Source organism: Schistocerca nitens, chromosome 6 (assembly GCF_023898315.1).
Source record: "Schistocerca nitens isolate TAMUIC-IGC-003100 chromosome 6, iqSchNite1.1, whole genome shotgun sequence".
NCBI lineage: Eukaryota > Metazoa > Arthropoda > Insecta > Orthoptera > Acrididae > Schistocerca > Schistocerca nitens.
In genome coordinates, this window is record NC_064619.1 from 737151383 (window position 1) to 737176301 (window position 24919).

General features: G+C 41.2%; 1 protein-coding gene across 1 annotated transcript in view; it reads right to left on the bottom strand.

Annotated features, from left to right (window-relative positions):
- LOC126263611 (Bardet-Biedl syndrome 4 protein-like) overlaps nucleotides 1–24919 on the bottom strand; it is a 152217-nt gene that overhangs the window by 65446 nt on the left and 61852 nt on the right. Inside the window, exons 7-11 of the mRNA XM_049960698.1 lie at nucleotides 21199–21205; nucleotides 9624–9631; nucleotides 9459–9475; nucleotides 8295–8385; nucleotides 7493–7664 (exon numbers count right to left, since the gene is read on the bottom strand). Of these exons, the coding sequence (XP_049816655.1) occupies nucleotides 7493–7664; nucleotides 8295–8385; nucleotides 9459–9475; nucleotides 9624–9631; nucleotides 21199–21205 (295 nt within the window). The remainder of the gene's footprint in view (nucleotides 1–7492; nucleotides 7665–8294; nucleotides 8386–9458; nucleotides 9476–9623; nucleotides 9632–21198; nucleotides 21206–24919) is intronic.

Genomic DNA, 24919 nt, shown 5'->3' on the forward strand with positions numbered 1-24919 from the left:
ATGTTGTATGGCAAGTTGTTGATGTATTAGTGTTGCTACATTGTCATGTCTTCTGGTGTATTCCGTGTTTGCTAGTATTGTACATCCACTTGTGATGTGATCTACTGTTTCTATTTGTTGCTTGCAAAGTCTGCAGTTATCTGTTGTGGTATTGGGATCTTTAATAATATGCTTGCTGTAATATCTGGTGTTTATTGTTTGATCCTGTATTGCAATCATGAATCCTTCCATCTCACTGTATATATTGCCTTTTCTTAGCCATGTGTTGGATGCGTCTTGATCGATGTGCGGTTGTGTTGGATGATATGGGTGCTTGCCATGTAGTGTTTTCTTTTTCCAATTTACTTTCTTTGTATCTGTTGATGTTATGTGATCTAAAGGGTTGTAGAAGTGGTTATGAAATTGCAATGGTGTAGCCGATGTATTTATATGAGTGATTGCTTTGTGTATTTTGCTAGTTTCTGCTCGTTCTATAAAGAATTTTCTTAAATTGTCTACCGTATTTACTCGAGTCTAAGCCGCACTTTTTTTTCCAGTTTTTGCAATCCAAAAAACCACCTGCGGCTTAGAATCGAGTGCAAAGTAAGCGGAAGTTCTGAAAAATGTTGGTAGGTGCCGCCACAACTAACTTCTGCCGTCGAATATATGTAGCGCCAAAACCTCTGCGTCAGTAAATAAATTAAAAAAAAAAAAAAAGTGGAAGACGAGCTTTTTTCTCCGCCCCGAGTTTCGAACACTGCATGTTCATACACTATCCAACGAAGTAAATACAAATTCCGTATTTTTCATCTTCGAATGTAGCAGCATTTCACTGTACTACGAAAATCCAACTGGCAAGACTGTTTGGGATGTTTGTCAATATGGCCAACTGAATTTTTTCCTACCTGTGAGAAGAGATAGTTGCTAATAGGAACTTTTATGAATTGTGAATCACATGCAGTATTCTCTTCACCATAAGAATAATATGAATATAAACATTTTGCTATGTATTCTTTCGTGTTTGCTGCTATCTCGTTTAAATCCTGTCTGCCTAATAAACTATGAAACTAGAGTGAGACAACAGCAAACGCGGAAGAATATACATATCATGTCACGTTTATATTCGTATTATTCTTATGCCTAATAGTGATACAGTCAGAAATGAAGCACGGTAATTCACTAGATTTTTAAATCTAACATGACTAATTTGAGCAGAATGTAATGTACTAAAGAGGCGTCTGCAAAGATTTTCAAACAGAGAAAAATTTTCGCTAAACTCTCATTCAGAACTCTCTTTTTTTTTTTATTGTAAGCGGTGGCAGCGCGCACAAAAGCAAGTCATGCTGCGAGCGGCAACATGCCATGAACACTCATTATCAGAATGCGACCAACAATGCATGACACAGTACAGTAATGCATTTTCAGCTTAGAGTGACGTAAACAACTATAACAAAGAGAATGGCACTTATCAGATCAAAGAAAATAAGCAATCAATTCAAACCAGACGAAGCACATGAAAAAGGAAGGGTACCCGTATAAATACGGACGGAGCGCCTGACGCATAGCAATGGCTACCTGGTAAAGCTTAACTGCAAAGCTTACGACTACTATAGCTGTATCGTCAGTCATTCAACCTAAATTGTGTCTCATATTACAATGGACCAACTCTGTTTCGATTTGGAGGTGGGGCCTAATACTTATCTCTCCCCTTGAATGTCGAGTCTCAAATTTCAGGTGCGGCTTAGATTCGGGTAAATTTTTTGTTCTTGATTTTGAGTCTCATTTTTCAGGTGCGGCTTAGATTCGAGTAAATACGGTACCTGTCCATAATGTAGGTTTTTTTATGTCGATAAATCCCCTTCCTCCTTCCTTTCTGCTTAATGTGAATCTTTCTGTTGCTGAATGTATGTGATGTATTCTATATTTGTGGCATTGTGATCGTGTAAGTGTACTGAGTGCTTCTAGTTCTGTGTTACTCCATTTCACTACTCCAAATGAATAGGTCAATATTGGTATAGCATAAGTATTATTATTATTATTATTACAAAAACCATATTGCTGCTCCGTATAAGGTGCAAGCATGCCATTGTTCATGAGGAGATGGATATCCATAAAAACTGGTGACAAGTCACAGAATACCAAACAATGATCTTCCAAAAATGTCTGTCCATACTTTTTAGAGTTAAGGCATTAGTGGACACCAGGAATGGTATAAAATGGAAGTCATCATCCCAGTGGGTTACGTTGTCTTCCAGAGGCATTTACATTGCTCCCTTTACCAAAACATCCTAAAAACTGAGGAAATGCTAAACATTTGAAAGTCATAATTCATGCAGTTGCTGTGAGAAACATAGTATTCAGCTACAGTGACAGAAATGCCTCTGATCTTTATAAAACTGCTGATAATCTATTCGTTGTTCACCCACAGTCATTGAGGTTTTGAGATAACACTGCCACCTGGTATCAATATAGGAGAACTTTGGATCTGATGTTTATGTAAGCCTGCATAATAGTGACTCCTGGCATCCATTTTTTTAACTATGCAGGATCAGGATACAATTTTAAAACTAATTTGATGAAAGCTATGTGCCTTGTATGAACAACAGTGATTGTGTTTAACTGTTACAGTAACGGGTTAAGAATGTTTAATTATATCCCCTAGTGTGTAAATTGTTATATTACCCAGTTGGTTGGTGCACACATGTACATTATACGCTGAGATGAACACTGCACTGTTCTTAATATATATTAATGACTTGCCATTCCGTATTCACGAAGATGCAAAGCTGGTACTTTTTGCCGATGATACAAGTATAGCTATCACACCCAACATACAACAATTAACTGGTAAAATTGTAAACGATGTGTTTCAGAAAATCATTAAGTGGTTCTCTGCAAATGGGCTCTCATAAACTTTGACAAAACACAGTACATACAGTTCCACACAGTAAATGGAATGACACCATTAATAAATATAGACTTCGATCAGAAATCGGTAGCTAAGGTAGAATATTCAAAATTTCCAGGTGTATGCATTGATGAGGGGTTGAACTGGAAAAACCACACTTAAGATCTGCTGAAACATTTGAGTTCAGCTACTTATGCTATTAGGGTCATTGCAAATTTCGGCGATATACATCTCAGTAAATTAGCTTACCATGCCTATTTTCATTCTCTGCTTTCGTATCGCATCATATTCTGGGGTAACTCATCACTGAGTAAAAGAGTGTTCATTGCACAAAAGCGTGTAATCAGAATAATTGCTGGAGCTCATCCCATATCATTCTGCAGACACTTATTTAAAGAGCTCGAGAGCTTCACTGTAGCCTCACAATATATATCATCACTTATGAAATTTGATATTAACAATACGAATGAATTCAGAAGTAATAGCAGTGTACATTGGCTACAACACTAGGAGAAAGGATGATCTTCACTACTCAAGGTTAAATCTAACTTTGGCTCAGAAGGAGGTAAATTATGTTGCCACAAAAGTCTTTGGTCACTTACCTCATAGCACTAAAAGTCTGACAGATAGCCATATAGCATTTAAAAGGAAATTAAAAGAATTTCTTAATGGCAACTCCTTCTACTCATTAGATGAATTTTTGGATATAGTAAGTGGGTAATTTCCCCAACCCCCACAAAAAAAGAAACAAAAGAAAAAAAATTAAAAATATTAAGTGTCATGTAATATTTTGTGTAGTGTAATATCTTGTATAGACACCTTTTATTAAACTGACATGTTCCACATCATTACGAAGTGCCGTATTCATGATCTATGGAACAAGTACTAATCTAATCTAATCCACCGATCTGTGCTAAGTAACCTGCATTGGGCTGGGATGAAGCAAGTGGCCTGCCTTGCCCTGTGCTAATTAATTCGGAAGTGCTTCTTGTCATGTCTCTTTCAGTCAATCTGAGATTTGTCACCACTGAAATGAACATTATTGAAGTTGTAAAAAAAATTAGTTTCTAACTTTGAAACTTCTTTGCAAAGTTACTGATGTTAAAAATCTACAGAGATTTAAAGAGGACTTCTCATGCAACTGTTTCCAAATCAATTTTGGTACCCCACTCCAAAAAATCCAAACTTTCAAACTGTTTGGACTGATAAAAACTATCATTACAACTCTAGTTGAGTCATAAGACTGTAGTTTCACCCTTGCTGACACAGATGGTGCAGAATAGTCAGTTTCAGAATCTGCGGAGGAGTTACTGCTTTTGTCAACAATGAATAACTGATCCTCACTGTTGCTCTTTGTATCTCCATAATCTCTGCCTCAGTGCAACCACAGTTTTCCTTGTTGAACAGATGATGAGAAACACACTGTGATGCAATTCTGATGAACAATAAGACATAAACCTAAGCTGAATGGAACAAAATGAGATCACAACAGACAAAGTATCAAAATAAAACTTAGCTACAGGATAGAAATTCGCTGTATGCTTAAACTCATCAACAGAACGCAGGTGCCTCTCATCAACACTGAGGGGTTAGCCGGGGGAGTCTTAGTTGACTTGTCAATAGTGCTGAAGGAAAACCCTGAGGCTCCACTTAATAACAGCACCTGGGGAGAGGAAGAGCAAGTTCAGTTAACTTGTCAACAGTAGTCAAAGGGTTAATTCCTTGATACCTGTAACTGTGCTTTGTTCAGTAATGCATAGGTGAGCTAAATTGTTCCAACATGTAATTAGTGTAAGAAATGAGGAAGTTCTTGTCAAGTAATATTGTTGCTGGGATGTGCTCTGGGCTGAGTGTAGACAGTTGCACTGCAGATTATTATTTTGTTAATGTGTGAATATAATTATTGACTGGGCTACTAATTTAATGTATACTCATAAATCACGATGAATGTCTGGCATCTGAAATAAATACACAAACGATGACTGTCAGAAATAAATATGGCAAGTGAAATGTGAGATGATCAGAGCAAGACAGTGTCAGTATTGAAGTATAGTAAGATGTTGTTACTTTATTTATTTATTTTTATTTATATGAGTATGAGACAATCCAAGAGTGACAATACATGTTACCATCAGTATGCGAGCACAGTGATTTTGATTGGATTTTGTATTTACCAGCTCATCCAGATATTAAAATTCAGCAAAAAAGCCTTTCATGTCTGCAATTTGCCTTCAGAAACAATGATTTTTAACTGATTCTTCATTTCTACCTGCTCAGTATCAGTAATGGAATTTCTATTTCTGTATAATTATTGACAATTCAGGGTAACATTAACTTGGAAACCTGATTAAGATGTGGAGTGAAGAGCTACAATATAAATTTTATTGGTATTAAAGTAACTATTTTATTGGTTATAGGCCAAAAATTTTATGGCACTAATGATGAGATTGTAACTGGACAGTTCTTACTTTCTTCTGTAGGACACCAAATATTACACTGCTGTCTGATAAGTAATTTAAAGTTACGATGTGTGAGGCCAGAGACGCTGGAGTTGTCAGTCGTGAGTGCATGAGGTGTGCTTGTTTGTGTGGAAGTCTGAATGTTGTGTGTGTGTCCTCCTTACTGACAAAGGCTGTGACCGAAAACTACAGGTGAGTGTCTTTTAATCATGCCTGTCCACAACTTGACATGTGTTCTTTACAATATGTAGCAATATATCTTTTCCTATGTTGCTGATTCTTTTAGTATGCTAGATGTCTGTTGTACACAGTCACACAAAACTTTGTAGATTCCTATTGTTTACAAAAAAATTCATCCTTCACAGCCCTCACAAAGGTTTCCATGTTGGTCAATTGGCTGAAGAGAATCTCTGTTCAAACATTTTCATGAATCTAGCACTTTTAAAGGAACATTCCTCACACATGCAAGAAATACTATTTAACATTTTCCCATGGTTGATTATCATTATTTCTTGAAAGACTTTCTTAAACGTTGTGACGAATATTGAAGTTTCTTGAATACCAGTTGCAGGTACATTAGTTTGTTAAGAAAGCTGTCAGCTTCAGGCATTATACAGGTCCTATGAGCCAATGTTCTAGGATTGCCTGTAATATAAAAAAATAGACAGGTGACAAAAAATGGATCCATCATAACAAGCCGGAGAGTAAATGGTAGAACATGGAATGGAAACATCCAAATTCACTGTGCAAGAAAAAGTGCAAGACCCAACCATCCCCTGAAAAACTGATGCTTAAAGTTTTTTGAGTTGCACAAGGTCCAGTACTGGAACATTATAGGGAAAGGGGCACAACAATAAACAGTGTACATTACAGTGAGATCCTTACTGCCAGGCTAAAGCCTGTAATTCGAAGCAAGCGCCGAGGATTCCTGTCAATTAAGAAAATAGGAACCACTGCTGGAAAGAACTCCAGTGTCTTCACACAGGATATCAAATCACTTTTCACTTAATCCCCAAATAGTCCAATTCCACAGTTTTCTCAAATGAAGAAATCTCTAGTTCTAAAAGCTGCCATTTGTGTCAGTTTTTAAACAATCCTGTTTGCTATCCTGTCATAAGTATTAGTTTCTTGGATATATAAAAATTTTTGGGAGCAAATACTGATTCACAGAAGTCTGCTATTAGCTTTTTAGCCTTTTTATGGCTCTGTACTTCAATCAGTAAAAATGGAACCCTTATATGATGACTTTGTTTTCCGTCCATCTGTCTGTCAGACTGTTAAAAACCCATTTTCTAAGGAATAAGTAGTTATATCACTCTTACAAACCCATTTTCTCAGGAACAAGTAGTTATATCAAGTTGAAATTTATGTCACACATGGTTCTTTGTTGGTGCAAAAAATTGAAGCTGAAGCTTCTAAGTCAATGTAATCACAACATATGGCCATTTATGTCACATACTTTGATAGCCAGAAATTTGCTCATCAAAACCTATAGGGTACTTCCCACTGGCCTAGAATCAATATTACAGAAGCAGCAATGTTTTACAGTGCATGTAAAGAAAAAACATTTGAAAAGTGTAAATATGTAATTATGTCATATAAAACAAATATTTTTTTTGTCATTTGTTGTCTTATTTCAAAATCATAATTAAAAGATTCTCAAAAAACTGAATTTTCAGGACCAATATCTTGCCAGTATGAATGTCAATAACAAGCAAAAACTGTCAGTATCCTCAATTCCCAGGATGGATGAACTGTCTGTATACAAAATTACAATACAATGAAAAGGATAGATTGCTACTCACCACATAGTGGAGATGCTGAGTTGCAGACAGAAAAAAAAGACAGCTAAACAAACAGACTTTTTGTTGTGCCTGTCTGCGACTTAACTCTCCACTGTATAGTGAGTGGCAATCTATCCATTTTATAATATATACATAATGAAGTTTGTATGGAGTCCTACTCATAGCTGGCCAATATTTTTCCACTACATTTCAGATTCCCCTTCTTTTCTGTGACAAAATTATACAGTTTGAACAATTCATATTCCTTGAAACAATGTCACTGTGTGCCACTAGTTAGCTTTTTATAAACAGTGTACAATTCATTGAATATTTTGATAACTAATTCAGTATAATAAACTTACGAGCAAGCAGCATAAATGCATTCCCATATCTATGGTGGAGATTTATCGATGCAGACAAGTAATGAAAAGCTGATGCATACTGCTGTGTCACTAAATGAACCAGTCCAAGGTTGTATAATATTTTCCAATCAAAAGGAGACAGGTGATTTGCTCTCTTAAGGCAGCTGATGGCCTGAAAATACATAAGTCATAATTGTAAAAAGAAAGTAATGTGCTGAGTTAAGAAGTGGCAAACCAAATTACAAATAGTGCTCAATGGAAATTAGTTACACATTATTAAGCAGGAAGAAAAAAGGGTAGTACTCTTTATACTGGAGCCAATAAGATTTTTAAGATGGTGACAGAGACGAAAAATAACACTAAATAAATAAGAAGGGACAAAAAACAATTGAGAAGAGAATGGAGAAAATAATTTAGAATTGGGATCATTGACAGAATAAGAAGATTCAACAAAACAATGGAAAAACTTTTACCACATAATGTCACATTGGCAATAAGGTCATTAAATATGAAGCACAGATGCAAACTGACATTTGATAGTGGAAACATTGGGCATTGTTTCACTGCAAGGACCAACCTGCTATTCAAATTACCTGTATTCGATCTCAGAAAATCAAAGAAAATCAAAATTAGGGTGGTATGATGAAAATATTAACACACGATGACAAGGTCGAGGTGTTTAGTCTGTGCTCTGTGAAGGTTGTACAAAATGCAATGAATGGGCAGGAAGAAAAGACAAGAAATGAGAACAGAACAGTACACTGAACTTGCATTTTGTATTTGTAATACCACAATGACTTACTGCAATGAAATTTTTCATTTCAAAAAAGCACATTCCAATGTTACTCCACAATGGTGCTGATTCAGGTGCATACTGAGTAGCAATTTTGGTCCTGAAACAAATGAAAGTAAGGCCTTTTTGAGTAACAATAAAGCAAATGGAATTAACACTCCTGAAAGTTTTATGACACACTACCATAAACAATATTTTATTAATTTTCACAATATGACTGCCTTTTACAGGTACAGAAACACTTAGAAACAGTGGATAGAACCTGCAAGGCTTAAGCAGTACGGATGTGTTAAGAGAATAACATGCGATAGAATTTCAAGAAAAATGCATGAACTGAAGCTCTAGGGCAAAAGACCAAGAATTCAGAAAAAAGGAGAGGACTGGAACGGGTTGGTGGTGGAACAGCACTTCAGAAAATACAGGAAAATTGTGAGGCTAATATATTGAACAGACCAAAACAATGGTGGAAACTGTTCCTGATTGTTTTGATGATGATGGACAGATTACTTTCGTAATCATCAGGCCATCTCAATGGAGTCTACTATTCACACACAATGCTATTCTCATTTGGATAAGAATGGTTGCCTTCTCACCCATCAATGTATTTATTCCTTTGGTTAGAAAAAAATGAGAAATATGTTGCTGTCAGTCCTACATAGCCTGAAATATCAGCAACCAAATACCACAAGGAAAGCTGTAATATGTTGCTGCTCCCATATCACACTGCCCTTGTTTACATAAGTCATACCTCCACCCTTACATCAAATGTAAAGTGCATCTTATAATTACACAGTGAGTCTTCCACTCTGCAATCGAGTGTGCACAGTTTTGGAAATTCCAGACAGACTAAAACAGTGTGCCAGATTGGGTCTCCAATCCACATAACCTTGCCTTCACAGGCAATGCTCAACAGACTGAGCTTCCCACACCAATATCTGAAATTTGCTGCATTAACACAACAAAAATCAATGAGCAAAAATTTGCTATGAACATTAAATGCCATAGAGGAATGTACTGGATCTTATGCCTGTATGCCACATTATAGACTACATGAATAATAAAAATGATTGAAGAATGAAGCTGTTGTTGTTGTTGTCGTCTTCAGTCCCGAGACTGATTTGATGCAGCTCTCCATGTACTCTATCCTGCGCAAGCTTCTTCATCTCCCAGTACTTACTGCAGCCTACGTCCTTCTGAATCTGCTTAGTGTATTCATCTCTTAGTCTCCCTCTACGATTTTTACCCTCCACACTGCCCTCCAATGCTAAATTTGTGATCCCTTGATGCCACAGAACATGTCCTACCAACCAGTCTCTTCTTCTTGTCAAGTTGTGCCACAAACTCCTCTTCTTCCCAATTCTATTCAATACCTCCTCATTAGTTATGTGATCTATCCAGCTAATCTTCAGCATTATTCTGTAGCACCACATTTTGAAAGCTTCTATTCTCTTCTTGTCCAAACTATTTATCGTCCACATTCCACTTCCATACAAATACTTTCAGAAATGACTTCCTGACACTTAAATCTATTCTCAATGTTAACAAATTTCTCTTCTTCAGAAACGCTTTCCTTGCCATTGCCAGTCTACATTTTATATCCTCTCTACTTCGACCATCATCAGTTATTTTGCTCCCCAAATAGCAAGCCTCCTTTACTACTTTAAGTGTCTCATTTCCTAATCTAATTCCCTCAGCATCACCCAACTTAATTCGACTACATTCCATTATCCTCGTTTTGCTTTTGTTGATGTTCATCTTATATCCTCCTTTCAAGACACTGTCCATTCCGTTCAACTGCTCTTCCTAGTCCTTTTCTGTCTCTGACAGAATTACAATGTCATCGGCGAACCTCAAAGTTTTTATTTCTTCTCCATGGATTTTAATACCTACTCTGAACTCTTCTTGTGTTTCCTTTATTGCTTGCTCAATATACAGATTGAATAGCATCAAGGAGAGGCTACAACCCTGTCTCACTCTTTTCCCAAAAGCGACTCTTATAACTGCCATCAGGTTTCTGAACAAATTGTAAATAGCCTTTCGCTCCCTGTATTTTACCCCTGCCACCTTTAGAATTTGAAAGAGAGTATTCCAGTCAACATTGTCAAAAGCTTTCTCTAAGTCTACAAATATTAGAAACGTAGGTTTGCCTTTCCTTAATCTTCCTTCTAAGATAAGTCGTAAGGTCAGTAATGCCTCACGTGTTCCAACATTTCTACAGAATCCGAACTGATCTTCCCCGAGGTCGGCTTCTGCCAGTTTTTCCATTCGTCTGTAAAGAACTCGCGTTAGTATTTTGCAGCTGTGACTTATTAAACTGATAGTTCAGTAATTTCACATCTGTCAACACCTGTTTTCTTTGGGATTGGAATTATTATGTTCTTCTTGAAGTCTGAGGGTATTTCACCTGTCTCATACATCTTGCTCACCAGATGGTAGAGTTTTATCAGGACTGGCTCTCCCAAGGCCGTCAGTACTTCTAATGGAATGTTGTCTACTCCCGCAGCCTTGTTTGGACTCAGGTCTTTCAGTGCTCTATCAAACCCTTCACGCAGTATCGTATCTCCCATTTCATCTTCATCTACATCCTCTTCCATTTCCATAATATTGTCCTCAAGTACATCGCCCTTGTATAGACCCTCTATATACTCCTTCCACCTTTCTGCTTTCCCTTCTTTGCTATCATCAAATATAAACAATTAATTTTTGCAAATGTAATGAATTGGATAGATAAACAAATCTACTCAGAAAGCACAGGAGAGCACACACGTAAGGGTATTAAAGTGGGCAAGCTTTTGGAGCCAGTGGCTCGCTCATTCTTCTGGCAGAAGGCTTGAAGAGGAAGGAAGAGAGGTGTAGGAAAAGGACTGGTGAGGTTTAGGAAAAGGGGCAGAGTTGGTTTAGGAAAGGGGGCAGAGTTCGGAAAAGTTGTCCAGAATCCTGGGTCAGGGGAGACTTACCAGACAGGATGAGAAAGAAAGACTGATTGTTGGAGACTGCATCAGACGAGATTTGAAAACCCAATCAAATGAAGATAGAATGTGATTTATTTATCAGATATAAGGGATAAACATTAAAAAAATGTCAACTGCAGAAAAGCAAAATATGAGAATGATAAAGAGACACAACGCAAATTTTTAAGGAGACAAAGTAATGGAAACAGAATAGGAAATGCTTCAAAATGGGGTGGGGAGCAGTATAGTAGAAAGCAGTTACACAATAACAGAAGAAATTCTGATCAGTTATGGGTGGTGCATCATGGCAGTCAAGAACCTGCAGTAGAGATCTGTACCAGTGAAGCTACACAGTGCAGGTTCAGGAGCACAGAATCCAAACTGATCACATGGTCAAGCCAGAATCAAAGAAGTAACTATTGTGTTGCGATGTATACTCTATCACATACTGAGTATCATCAGTATAGACTGTGTGTGACCATTAACTCTTACTGGAAGCTTAGCATTTAAATTGTGAAAAACGAAGGAAGGAACATCAGAGTTTAACATCCTGTCAACAATGAGGTTATTACAGACAAGAGTACAAGCTCAAATCAAGGACAGATGAGAAAGAAACTCAGTCATCCACTTTCAAAGGGAACATCGTGCCATTTGCCTTGAGTAATTAAGAGAAATCATGGAAAACCTAAGACTGGATGGACTGACTGGAATTTGAATCGTCATCTTCCTGAATGTGAGTTCATTATACTAACTTCTGTGCCACCTTGGTCAGTGCTTACATTGTGAACACAGAAAAAATCTATTTGGGAGAAAATGAGTGATACAGGTCCAAACTTTGTGTGTATGACAAATTAAAGAATCAACTTTATCTGATTACCACTGAACATTTGTTTATGACCTAGACAATCATGTCAAAACATCCCACAATGTATTTGAAATGGTGGGTCTCACAACAAACATTAATGGAATAGAATGGCATGGAACATAGCAAACAGTGGTATAATGAGAGTGACTGAACTTAATCTCACTACACTTATGTTATAGTCAAGTACGTTGTGCTTTTTGGGCTTCTTAATTTAATTTTTTTCTTTGTTTTCATATGAAGGTTGCATGAGAATTAGATACTGCCATGAGCTGTACTGCACACAGTGAGAAGCAGTGGTTACCATCACTGTCTGGTGTGCTGTATGTTGCCAGTTCAAATCTGATCACCGGCAAATATTTTTTATTCACTGTTTACCATTTCTAGAAGATTCTCAAAATTTCTTCTGCTTGTAATGTTTGCATACTCTAAAATATTCTTTTTTGTATGAGCAGCAGTTTTCTCCATCTCGGGGGCAGTTCTGTTCTATCTATACATTGATGCCTCTAACAAATGTGCTTTCAGTGCTAAGTGTTGTACTTCACTGACAATTCTGTTTCAGATTTTGACTCAATTGTGTCAATGGTTTTCCTGTAAGTGTTCTCCCACGGGATGGAGTCAATATTTGAAAGAGAAATATTCACAATACACAGGCTAACAAAAAATCCAACAATGCACATGGTCATCCTAAAGCATTTTTATTACGAAATTTGTTTCAATAGTGAAAGAGCTGGCTACATTAAGGGATAGAATTTCAGTTTCTTTTCTTCCCCCCCCCCCCCCCTTAAAGTTATTTGCGACAATAGAAAATGATATGTAAAGGAAGTGTGTGCTGCCTTCTAATTATTGTTATACTGTTTATATGCATATGTTATCTTGAACAATTAAATACTGAAGTTGTGAAAGGTTTGTTCAATATTTCTTCCACTCACTCAGGTCCTTGCCTTGTGTAGAACATATTGCAGTAACACGCTGATTACTATACCTAGTGCCCAAAGCAGATGTAAGTCAAGCTGCTTAACCAGCATAGTGCACACCAACACTCAAAACGGTGTACCTGCAACTACCTGAGGCGGTCACCAGGGGTAGCTCTGTCACTCACCAACATACCATGTCTGCTCTGCACACACAGCTCCATGCCAGCAACACCTAATGTTGATAGCATCTTTATATGGGCGTGCATGGGGCTCAAGCACCTCAGTTATTAATGTCTTTGAGAAATGTAAACTACTTTCACTGTTTTCTTATGGGTGTTATCCTGTGACCCAGTAAATTGTACCTCTTTTTCATGTGTTTCCTTGTGTAACTAATTAGAACACAAGTAGTTACATCAAGGGTAGAATTTTTGCAGGTTTCAGATTCTGTAGTCTTTCTGCCATTCGACTCTCCCATGGAGGCTTTATTCCAGTCCCTTCTGCAACAGCTGTGTTGGATCAGTAGTTAGCTATGTTGACACAGACTCAGGTGCTGCCACGGAGGTCTTTGAGGCTCTTTCCTTATGGTGGATACCGCCTCATATGTATCACTTGCTGTGCCAGTTACCTCTTCTATAAGAATCAGTGCCACTTTTCTTTGGCACTGTGTGTTGTTTCCTATCCTATTACCACAAGCATATGCATATGGTTGCTGCACGTGATGAATTCTAACAATGTCACAAACAGCTGCAGAAACTGTATCAAGCTTACGTGACCAAGCTTTATGGCCACAGTCATGCCAGTTCAGTGTTATGTGTGCACAATGATCAGAGATGCAATCTTTCATCCTGGCTCAGATAAGGAGGTGCATCAACTTGCCCTTAAGTTTCAGTATCCTATGTTACAAGAGGTTTTGAACATTGCACAGTCGTTCAATGTCTCCCATGCTGTGGGCCACCAGTTACAGGGTTGGAGTTATGTTGCCATTGTTGATAGTGTGCAGTATTGGCACATGGAGCCTAGTGGTGCACCAGGGGGGAGGGGGGGGGGGTCAGAGGAGGTAGCTGCAATACAAACAAGCCAATCAATTGGGCTGACATGAACAAACATGTTGTCGGCAATAGGAACAGTGAACACCACTTTCTTTGTGTCCTCCTTGTTTCCTACAGCATGAGCTCGTGGCTTGACCCAAGTACTGGGTATCTTGCCTCAAACGAAAAAAAGGTCACATAGCAACGGTACGTCAATCTTTAAGCCCCCCCCCCCCCCCAAAGAGTCACTGCAGGAATCAATGGGCATGATATTCATACTGTTTCATTGTTATATTCACCATTGTTTGCAGGTCAGAACAATTTTTCAAATTTTTCATTGAAGCGCAGGTGATGGATAAGCCATTAATCCTAGAAGTTGACGTGGGGGCACCAGTGCTCCTACTCAACATAAAAACGTACACCAGGCTGGGGTCCCCACCACCACTGACATGTGTCGAGTGTCACTTGGCAAGCTATAACCAACAGCAGATTCCTATTATTCTCAGCCAAGCCACAGCTGACACAGTTTACAAGTCAGTAGTCCATTCCATTATACACATAATTGTTAATGATGTGAGCACTGAAAATCTGTTTGGGTTAGATGCCTTTGCTTCTTTTAGTTTTTCTATCGTGGATGCGATGCATCTAGTGTTGGACCACATGTCTTATCATGAAATGGGTCCCTTGTCTTCTGAGTTTTCAGATCTGTTTGCCCGAGAGTTAAGTTGCACAAACTATTTCATGGCACATATCACACTCAACCCTCTGCCCGTCCTTGTTCTTGGCATCAATACTTTTCAGAAATCAACTTGGTCGAATCCTACCTTTGGATCCTGTTAGACGCGGAATCAAAACAGCATCTCTCTCTCTCTCTCTCTCTCTCTCTCTCTCTCTCTCTCTCTCTCTTTAATTGGACAAAAATAACTGAAGTCATAAGTGCCCATGTCATAACCTTAAAGCGCGAATAAGTAAAAGAAGTTAGATAAGCAACTATACATTAAGCCCAATCGATAGAAGCAATGAGCTAAAAACAAAGACTTCCCCTTGAAGAAAGGTCCACAAAATACACCCCAGAGACAGCAGAGGTCCTGAAGCAAAGATTAAATATCCTTCGCCATATTGCTACGATGGATAAAAAGTAAAATGTGGACTACAACCAGCGTGACATTTGCTAAAACAGTTGATAGCTCAGACAGCACCTATACACTGGAAAATAAGTGGTAAGGAAAAAAAGGCATTTGGTCAGAAAATGATGAACCTTGATGACAATAAGCAGAAAGTGGTGGGGGATCACCACTTAACAAATGGTGATGGCTAGGAGGACAGTACCCAATATGCAAACTAGCTATAATGATCTGCTCGTGATGAGAGGGCCGAGAGGAGGTTGGCCAAGCTGCTGGAAGAGGTTTAGTTCCCCAGAGCTTATTCCATGGAGAGAAAACCAGTGATGAACCCAAAGTGACACCACCTGCAAATAGACAACAACTTAGGACTCATCCAAAGGACTGGAAGAACTAGCAGGCCAAGGTAGGATGACAGCAGCCTTGGCAGCAGAGTCAGCAGCCTCACTTCCTGTCAGACTGACTGACGTGACCAGGATCCCACCTGAACATCAAAGTGGCTCCCTTAACAGCAAGCGAGTGGAAGCTTTCTTGCACCTGCAGTGCTAAGAGATGGACTGTGTATACCACACAGAGCTCTGAAAAGCACTGACAGAATTTGAGGATATGAAAATTGAAAAGCCTGTGTCACCAGATATAGGGGGTGGCCTGACAGAGGGTGAAGAGCTCTGTTGTAAAAATCAAGCAATGTTCTGGAAGCCTACACTGAAAATGGTCAGTGCCAATGATGAAGGCATGCCTGACACTACAGCCAGTCTTAAAGCCATCAATGTACAGAGAGGTGCTATCACTAAGTTGCATGCAAGGATCAACTTACAGTGACAGATCAAATTCAGCGTAGTGTCCATAGAAAGCGAATGAAGTCCAAGATAAACATGGGCTGCCACATAAAATCAAGGCAGTGAACAGTTCACACCCACCCGGAACTTGGAAGGTAGTGTGAAGTTAAGTTTCTGAAGCAGTAGTCGAAAGTGAACTCTGGGAGGTAACAGAGAAGAAGAGCCTGCCCCACTGTGTCAAGGGCAGTCAAGGGAGGCATCAGAGAAGAAGGCGTAGGACGGGTGGTGGGGCATGGCTGACAAACAGCATGTGTATCCACTGAGGAAGACATCATACCAATATGACAGTGGCAGTTCAGCAGCTTCTGAATACTTTCTCAACGAGGCTAATGTAAAGGGCACCAGAGGTCAAACATGTTCCACAATGGTGGATTTTGTTAAGACTGTGTAAGATGGATGGATGCGAAGATGAAAAAACGAAATAGACATAGGCTAGTTTTCAATGGACAAGGGATCAGTACAAATGGAGGAGGGTGGTGGTTTGATCCGCTCCCCAGGAAGTACCGTTTAGGACACGTAGGACATTGAGGAACAAGGTACAGCGTGGAGGCAGGTAAGACATATAGGAGGACCAAGAATTTTCCTGTCCAGCATGAGCCCTAGGAGTTTCATATGCTCAGTGAATGGAAGAGCAACAGGTCCAAGGCGTAAAGACAGAGGTAGAAACCTGTTGCACTGCCAGAAATTCATAAAACGGTTTTGTCAGTGGAAAAGTAAAAGTCATTGTCGATGCTCCATGAGTAAAGATGATCAAGACATTGCTGAAGATGGCACTCAAGGAGGTAGGTCTGTGGTATACTGCAACAGGTCGCAAAGTCATCAATGGAAAGGGAGCCAGAGATGCCTGGCGGGAAACTGTCCATGATAGGGTCAATGGCTATAGCAAAGAAGATTATGTTTTGTTTTAGGGCACAAAAACCACTAGTTTTCCTCCTGGATAAAGGTGTTCAAGAAGGCTGAGCCCACACGTACCCAGAAAACTCTGTACTTTAAAAATTCCTGAAGGAAATGGGATAGGTGGCCATGGAGGTCCCACATGTATAGGCCCAACATGTATAGAGTACGGAGGATACTAGTTCTCCAGCAGGTGTTGTAGGCTTCCTCCATATCCAAAAACACAACCACAGTCTGGTATTTCTGCAGAAAACTGTTCATAACATGGGCTGACAAAGTGATGAGATGGTCCATTGCAGAATGGCGCACTCAAAATCCACACCGTGCAATGGCTAGTAAATTGTGAGACTCGAGCCACCATATCAGCTGACCATGAATAAAACTTTCCATCACCTTGCAAACACAGCTGGTGAGAGAGATAGGGCAGCAGCTAGAAGGAAGGTGTTTGTCCTTACTAGACTTAAGTAGGGGTATTACAGTGGCTTCATGCCAGCATCTGGGAAAAGTGCCATATGCACAAATGCGACTGTTTATTTGTTTGTTTTGTTTTAGGGCACAAAAACCACTAGTTTCATATGTGCTCATGTCAAAACTGTTAAACACCAAGACAAAGAAGAGTTCAAAACGACTACATCTCAATCTCAATCGACAGAAGTGAAGACAGCTAAAACCAGGGACATGGAGAAAGGTCTATAAACCACGCCATAAAGAAACGGAGGTCCAGAACTAAAAATTAAATGGCCTTCACCATATTGCTATGACGAATAAAAAGTAAAATGTGGTTGACAGCTCATGTGTCATTCACTAAAACAGCCAATAACTCAGAAGGCAAACATAAATGAAAGGTAAGTGGTTAAAGGAAGGGCATTCCATCACAAAATGATGGACCGTCAAAAGTTGAGTGCAATGTGCACAGAGTGGTGGGGGACCACCACTCAACAAATGACAATGGCTAAAAGGACAATGCACAATACGCAGCCTAGTTAAAATGACCTCCTCATGGTGACACAGTCAAGAGGAGGTCGTCCAAGCTGCTGGGAGAGACTTAATAACACGGACCTTGTCACCATGAAGGGAGGACCAGTGGTGATGCCAAAGTGACACCACCTGCTGACAGATGGCTACAAGGAGAACATCAGGAATGTATGAACTAGCGGGCTGATGTAGAAGGACTACAGCCTTGGCAGCAACATCAGCAGCCTCATTTCCTGTCAGACTGACATGACCGGCAACCCACATGAACATCATAGTGGCTCCATCAAGAGTGAGAAAGTGACAGCTTTCCTGGACCCATTGCACTAAGGGATGGACAGTGTACAGCACACAGAGGCTTTGAAGGGCAGTGAGTGAGTCTGAGCAGATGACACAATTGTAAAGCCTGTGTTGCCAGATGTACTGCATGGCCTAATAAAGGGCAAAGAGCTCTGCTGTAAATACTGAGCAATGTTCCGAAACCAATACTGAAAAACGTCAATGCCAATGACAATGGCACACCTGACACCACGGTCAGTCAAAGAGCCATCAGTTTGATGTGAAAGAGCCATCAGTTCGATGTGATGGTCATGAAACTGAAGGCAAAAGGGAGAGGCTGGAGTGGTGTCCTTAGCAAGCGAATGAAGGCCAAAGTGAACACAGGCTGACACACAAAGCCAAGGCAGTGAAAGGTTTGCACCCACCGAAAAGTTGAAAGTAGTGTGAAGTTAAGCTGCCTGAGAGAGAGCTGAAAGCAAATTCCAGGAGGTAACAGAGAAGAAGGACGTGCCCCATATTGACGATCAAAGCAGTCATTGAAGAAAGAGGTATAGGATATGTGGCTATGCGTGGCAGACAAGCCACATGCATATCTGCTGAGGAGAAAGTCAAGGAACTAGGACAGTGATACTTTGGCAGCTTCTGAATACAGACTCTCAACTGGGCTAGTGTAAAAGGCACCAGTGGCCAAACAGATGCCACGATGGTGGATAGTATTGAGGCGGCATAAAAGGGACAGACATCCAGATGCATAAACGAAACACCCATAGTACAGTTTCGAATGGACAAGGGACCAGTACAAATGGAGGAGGGTGATTTTATCTGTGATCTGCTCATCAGGAAGTACCATTGAGGACACTTAGGACACTGAGGGACTGCATATAGTGGGCTGCTGCATAAGACATGTGGGAGGACTATGAAAGTTTCCTATCGAGCATGAGCCCAGGAATTTCTTAGTTTCAATGAACGGAAGAGCAACAGACCCAAATCATATAGATGGTGGAAGAAACCAATTGCACCACCAGAAATTCACACAAACAGTTTTGTCGGTGGAGAAACGAAACCCACTGTTGATGCTCCATGAGTAAAGATGATCAAGACACAGCTGAAGATGCCGCTCAATGAGATAGATCTGTGGAGAACAGCAATAGATAGCAAAATCATCAACGAAAAGAGAGCTGTAGATGCCCAGTGGGAGACAGGTCATTATAGGGTTAACGGCGACAGCAAAGAGAACAACACTCAGGATAGAACCCTGAGGCACACCATTTTCTAGGATAAAGGTGTCCAACAAGGCAGAACCCACATATACCTTGAAAACTCGGTCTTTTAAAAATTCCTGAAAAACAGAAGTCGCACGTGTAGAGAGTACAAAAGATACCAGTCCTCTAGCAAGTGTTGTAGGCTTTCTCCAAACCGAAAAACACGAGCACAGTCTGAGATTTCCACAGAAAACCATTCATGACATGGGTGGACAAATTGACAAAGTGGTCAACTGCAGAACGGTGGACTCGAAATCCACACTGTGCAGTGGTTAGTAAATTGCAAGTCTCGAGCCACCATACCAGCTCGACATAAATCATACATTCCATCACTTCGCAAACAAACCTGATGAGAGAAATGGGGCAGTAGCTACAAGGAAGATGTTTGTCCTTACCAGGTTTAGGTATGGGTATGACAGTGGCTTCATGCCATCATCTGGGAAACATGCCCTCTGCCTATATATGATTGTATGTATTAAGCAGGAAGTGCTTGCCTGCAGCATCTGAATGTGAACATCGTCTGGCTCTGGGGTGGAGAATCGGGATGAAGTGAGAGCACGATCTAGCTTCCTCATAGAAAAGGCAGCATTGTAGCACTCATGATTCTTAGAAGAGAAGGATATTGCCCAAGCCTCAGTCCCCTCGTTTCTGATGGAGAAGGGCAGGGCAACAGTGGGAGGAGCTCAAAATCTCCGCAAAATGGCGACCCAATGTGTTGGAGATAGCAATAGGGTCCACGATGACATCATCTGCTACTGTCAGGCCAGAAATTGGGGAATGGATCTTGGTCCCAGAGAGCCGTCAGAAGTTGGCCCACATGATGGAAGAAAGAGTGTAACTGTTAAAAGAACTAGTGAATGAAATCCAGCTAGCTTTTTTGCTATCCCGAAGAACGTGACAACACTGTGCACAATACTGTTTATAATGAACACAGTTTGCCATCGTAGGATGATGGTTAAAAACACAGTGAGCACGTCTGTGTTTGAATTGTGTTGCAGCATGCCTCAGTCCTCAAAGGGACCAGAACACGGCGTAGTAAAGAGGAAGTGCAAGGAATGGAACATTCTCTGATGGTACGGATAACATTTGTAAAATATTCTACCTGGTCATCACAACTGCAGAAATGTTGCTCATTGACCTTCACCAGGGAGGAGTAAAACCTGTAGTCAGCCTTAGTAAGCTGCCATTTTGGTGTGCACATTGGCGGGGAAGGAGTCAGCAAACGGATAGCACATGGGAATTGGCCACTTGTGTATGTGTCAGAGAGAACGGACCACTCAAGACAATGGGCAAAGCTGGGCAGTGCAGAAGGATATGTCCAAATGGGAACAGATGTGCGCTGAATCTGAAAGGAACATGAGTGCTCCTGTGTCAAGGCAGAAGAGGTTAAGTTGATCGGGGAGATCAGCCAAGAGGGCACCTCTATGATAGGTTCTGGGAGAACCCCTAAGGGGATGGAGCACATTTAAGTCGCCGAGCAGCAGAAAGGGGTGAGGTAGCTGCCCAATAAGCTGGAGGAAGTCTGCCCTGATGACATCGTATGACGGAGGGATGTAAATGGTACAAAGGGAAAAGGTCAAGTGAGGAAGGAAAATGTATGCAACAGCTTGAAGATGGGTAGTCAGGGAGAAGGGCTGACTATGAACATCATGTCTTATGAGCAGCATGACTCCCTCATCAGATGGAATGCCGTCCTCAGGGGGAAGGTCAAAATGAACTGGGAAGAAATGTGAGAGCTCAAAGCAGTCATGGGACAGAATTTTTTTTTTCCTGAGAACAAGTTGATACTGTGATTCTAAGAGCAGCCATAAATCATCTTTGTTGGATCGAAGACTGTGAATGTTCCATTGGAGGAGATTCATGACGAGGAAAAAATGAAGGGATGTCACCTCAGCAGCTGCCGAGTGCCAGCCTTCAAAGAGTTGCTGCTGCAGGGCACGGAGGCAGGAGGGTCCTGCTCCATGGTATCTACAGAAGTGTCGGCATTCTCCTTCTGTTGGTCTGCAGAGTCCAGGGGAGAAAAAAAGTTGATGGTGCGCACCAACGACATGGAGGTTGGCCAGGCGAGGGTATCACGTGGTGATACCGTTGAAGAGGCTCTCCAAGTCTGTGAAGGAGAAGACCGTTTGCATTTGTTTGACTTCTTGGAGTGTTTCCAGTTGGCAGAGAAAGACTCAGATGTTGGTTAGCTGGAGGGACTTAGGAAGTTTTCATGTGAATATTCCTTCTGTTCTTTCCAACTTGCCAATTGTGTAGCTGGTGACTTCACACTGTGAGCCAAAAGTTTGGTGGTGTGTTGAACAGCTGGAGGAGGAGACGGGGACACCACCGTGATGCTGAGTGACTTCACAACCACGGTGCTAAATTTGAGGTTGCATGTCTGCATGGCCACATCTTTTGTGGAGCGAAATGTAGCAAGAACAGTACTGTAGGTGTGAGATGGTAGAACGCAGGGTTTCCAATGAGCCAACAACTTGTGAGCGACTGAATAAGGCACTTTTTCCTTCATCCAGATCTCCTGGACAGCCCGCTCATTGAGATACATGGAGCAATCGCAGGAGGAGGCGGCATGGTCGCCATTGCTGTTGATGCAGTGGGAGGAGGAGGCAGACAATCACCCTTGTGAGCACTGCTACCACAGTTTACACATTTGACCAGGTGTCGACATGACTCTCAATTGGGGCTGTAATGATGACCCTGGTAGCAGCACATCGGGTTCAGAATATACAGTCTGACTGTGATACTTCATAACCTCCTTTGATCTTTGATGGAAGAACCAGTCTATCAAAGGTGAGCAAGAGAGTATGTGTGGGCACTAAGGAGGCATCTACTTTTTTCATCACCCGATGGATTGCTATATACCCTGATTAGAGAGGTACATTCGGATTTCAGCCTCGGCCAGACCACTGAGCAGCCTAGTGTAAATAACACCACAGGACGAATTCAGCGTTTGATGGTCCTCAATACAAACAGGACACCCATGGAGGAACGAAGGTGCAAACAGCTGTAGTGCTTGAAAATCTGAAGTAGTCTCCAAAAGCAAAGTGCCACTGTGTAAATGAGAACAGGATTTCACAGGGCCAGCAGTTACATCAACACCTTTCTGAATAACAAACTGATTTACTGTAGTGAAGGAGTTACCGTCTTCAGTATGTGAAGCCATGAGGAACCATGGTGCAGCTAGGAGGATCTTTGAATAGTTAGCCTCATTCCATTTATGTTTCGTAGCTATTGACTGTGAAGATGATTGGTTCATTGTGAGAAAATCCCCCATGACTGCCAGATGGTGTGCTCCTTCCAAATGGGGGCCTTTTTCAGAAGAGGGCACACCCACCTTAGGTGACTGTTCACACCTCAGGTCACACCTCCCAAACAGCTGACAGAGGGACCAATCAGCAATTCGAGAACTTATCAGCTCAAGTAATCCAGCCTCCCTGGGCCTGGCCTGTACCAGGGGGTACGTGCGAACCCTACCTGGTGGCCTGTGGCTGGGAATTATGCGTTAGCCGGTCACTTGTTACGCATCAGACTCGTGGGCCAGCCTTCAGGAGTGCGCAGGGAGAAAGAAGAAAAAGAGGAACCTCAAATGCCAAAGTGGAGGAACAGTAGGAGAAGGTGAAAAAAGAAAGGAAAAAGGAATGAAAAGCAGGGGAGAGTATTATGATATTAACTACCGAAAGCACAGAATACATTTACAAAAATAGCCCTGACATGTTCCCCAAGGAAGGGGAAAAAGAACAAGAGGATAGACATGCAGCACGGAAGGCAAAAAAATGCTGCAAAGGCTGGGGCCCAATGGTAGTCAAGCACGAACTCGCTAAAGAGTGGCGAGCCCCTGGGGAGGCACAAATGTGATTGTATGAAGGAGAAAGTACTTGCCGGCAAGTGAAAGGTGTTACAACATCTGAATGTGAAAATGGTCTGGACCTGGGGAGGAAGATCGGAGGGAAGTAAGAGCACGGTCTAGCTCCCTCATAGCAACGGCGGCAGTGTGGCATTCACAATCCTGAGAGGACAAGGATATCACCAGAGTCTCCACTCATTTCTGAGGGAGGAAGGTGTGGTGATAGTGGGTGGAGCTTGAAATGTCTGCAAAATATTGGTCCAAGGTGTTGGAGATAGCAGTAGGCTCCACAATAACATCACCTGCTATGGTCAGGCCAGAAATTGGGGAATGGACCTCGGTTCCAGTGAGCTGACGGAGGTTGCCCCACATGACGGAAGAGGGACTGAAACTGCTAAAAGAATGTGCAAATGAAATCCAGCTAGCTTTTTTGCTCTCCTGAAGAATTCAATGGCACTACGCACATAACTGTTTATAAAAAAAGACCGTTCACCATAGTAGGATGATGGTTAAAAGCGTGGAGAGCACATTCCTGCATGCAAATCACATCGCGGCATGCCTCAGTTCATGACGGGACCAGGACACAACACGGTAAAGATGAAGTTTCGAGGTATGGAACGTCCTGCAGTCATAAGGATAACATTCATAAGGTAATCTACCTGGTCATCACAACAGAGCAAACATTCGTCGAAGGTCGCCAGGGAGGAGTAAAAGTTTCAGTAAGCCTTAGAAAGCTTCCAATTGGATTTACATGCAGGTGGGGCAAGAGTCAGCAAATGGATAGCACATGGGAAATGGTCGCTCACGTATGTGTCGGAGAGAAAGGACCACTTGAGACAATGGGGAAGCTTGGCAGTGCAGAGTGGGAGGTCCAAATGGGAACAGGAATGCATGGAGCCTGTAAGGAACATGGGTTTTTCCAGCATTAAGGCACATGAGGTTGAGTCGATTGAAAAGGTCACCCATGAGGGAAACTCTTGGACAAGTGTGCTGGTACGTGTGGCTATAGCGAGGTCATCGGCATGGCAAAACGTTTTGCTAGTAGTGTTTGGCGTGTCACTGGTACACAGGTTGAAGAGAATCTGTCCTTGGAGAAGCCCATTTTTTATGGTAAATAACTTACTCTGTTTTGTCCAACACTAACCATGAAGTAATGGTTGGTTAACATACGGCCCGCAAGTTTTGTCAGTTTCTGCTTGGGAGATGATTTTTAGTTTCACCAGTAGTCCAGCTAGCCACACAGTATCACATGCTGCTAACAGATCAACAAAGGCCATTAATGTATTTAGTTTCTTTTGGAATCGAGCCTCAATGTAGGCACTCAAGGCTAAAACCTGTTCATAGCAGCTGCGCTGGCTTCTGAAGCCAGCCTGATATGCTGGAGTTATATTATTTATTATGCCTTGAATTCTGCTAAGGATAAGTCACTCCATTAGTTTGAAGGATGTGCTTAGCAGTGCAACTGGGTTGAAACTTGAGGGGCCGTCTACTTGCTTTTCACACTTGAGGATTGTTAGTGTTATGTGCAATTCTGAACTGTTGAGCTACTTTTCCAGGCTTGAGTGCATAACTGTAGAACCTCTTCACCCTAGTTCTTTCATGTTCCCCAGCATAGTCTGTTTTATAAATTCATGTAATATGCCATACAGTCCTGCTTCTTACCAC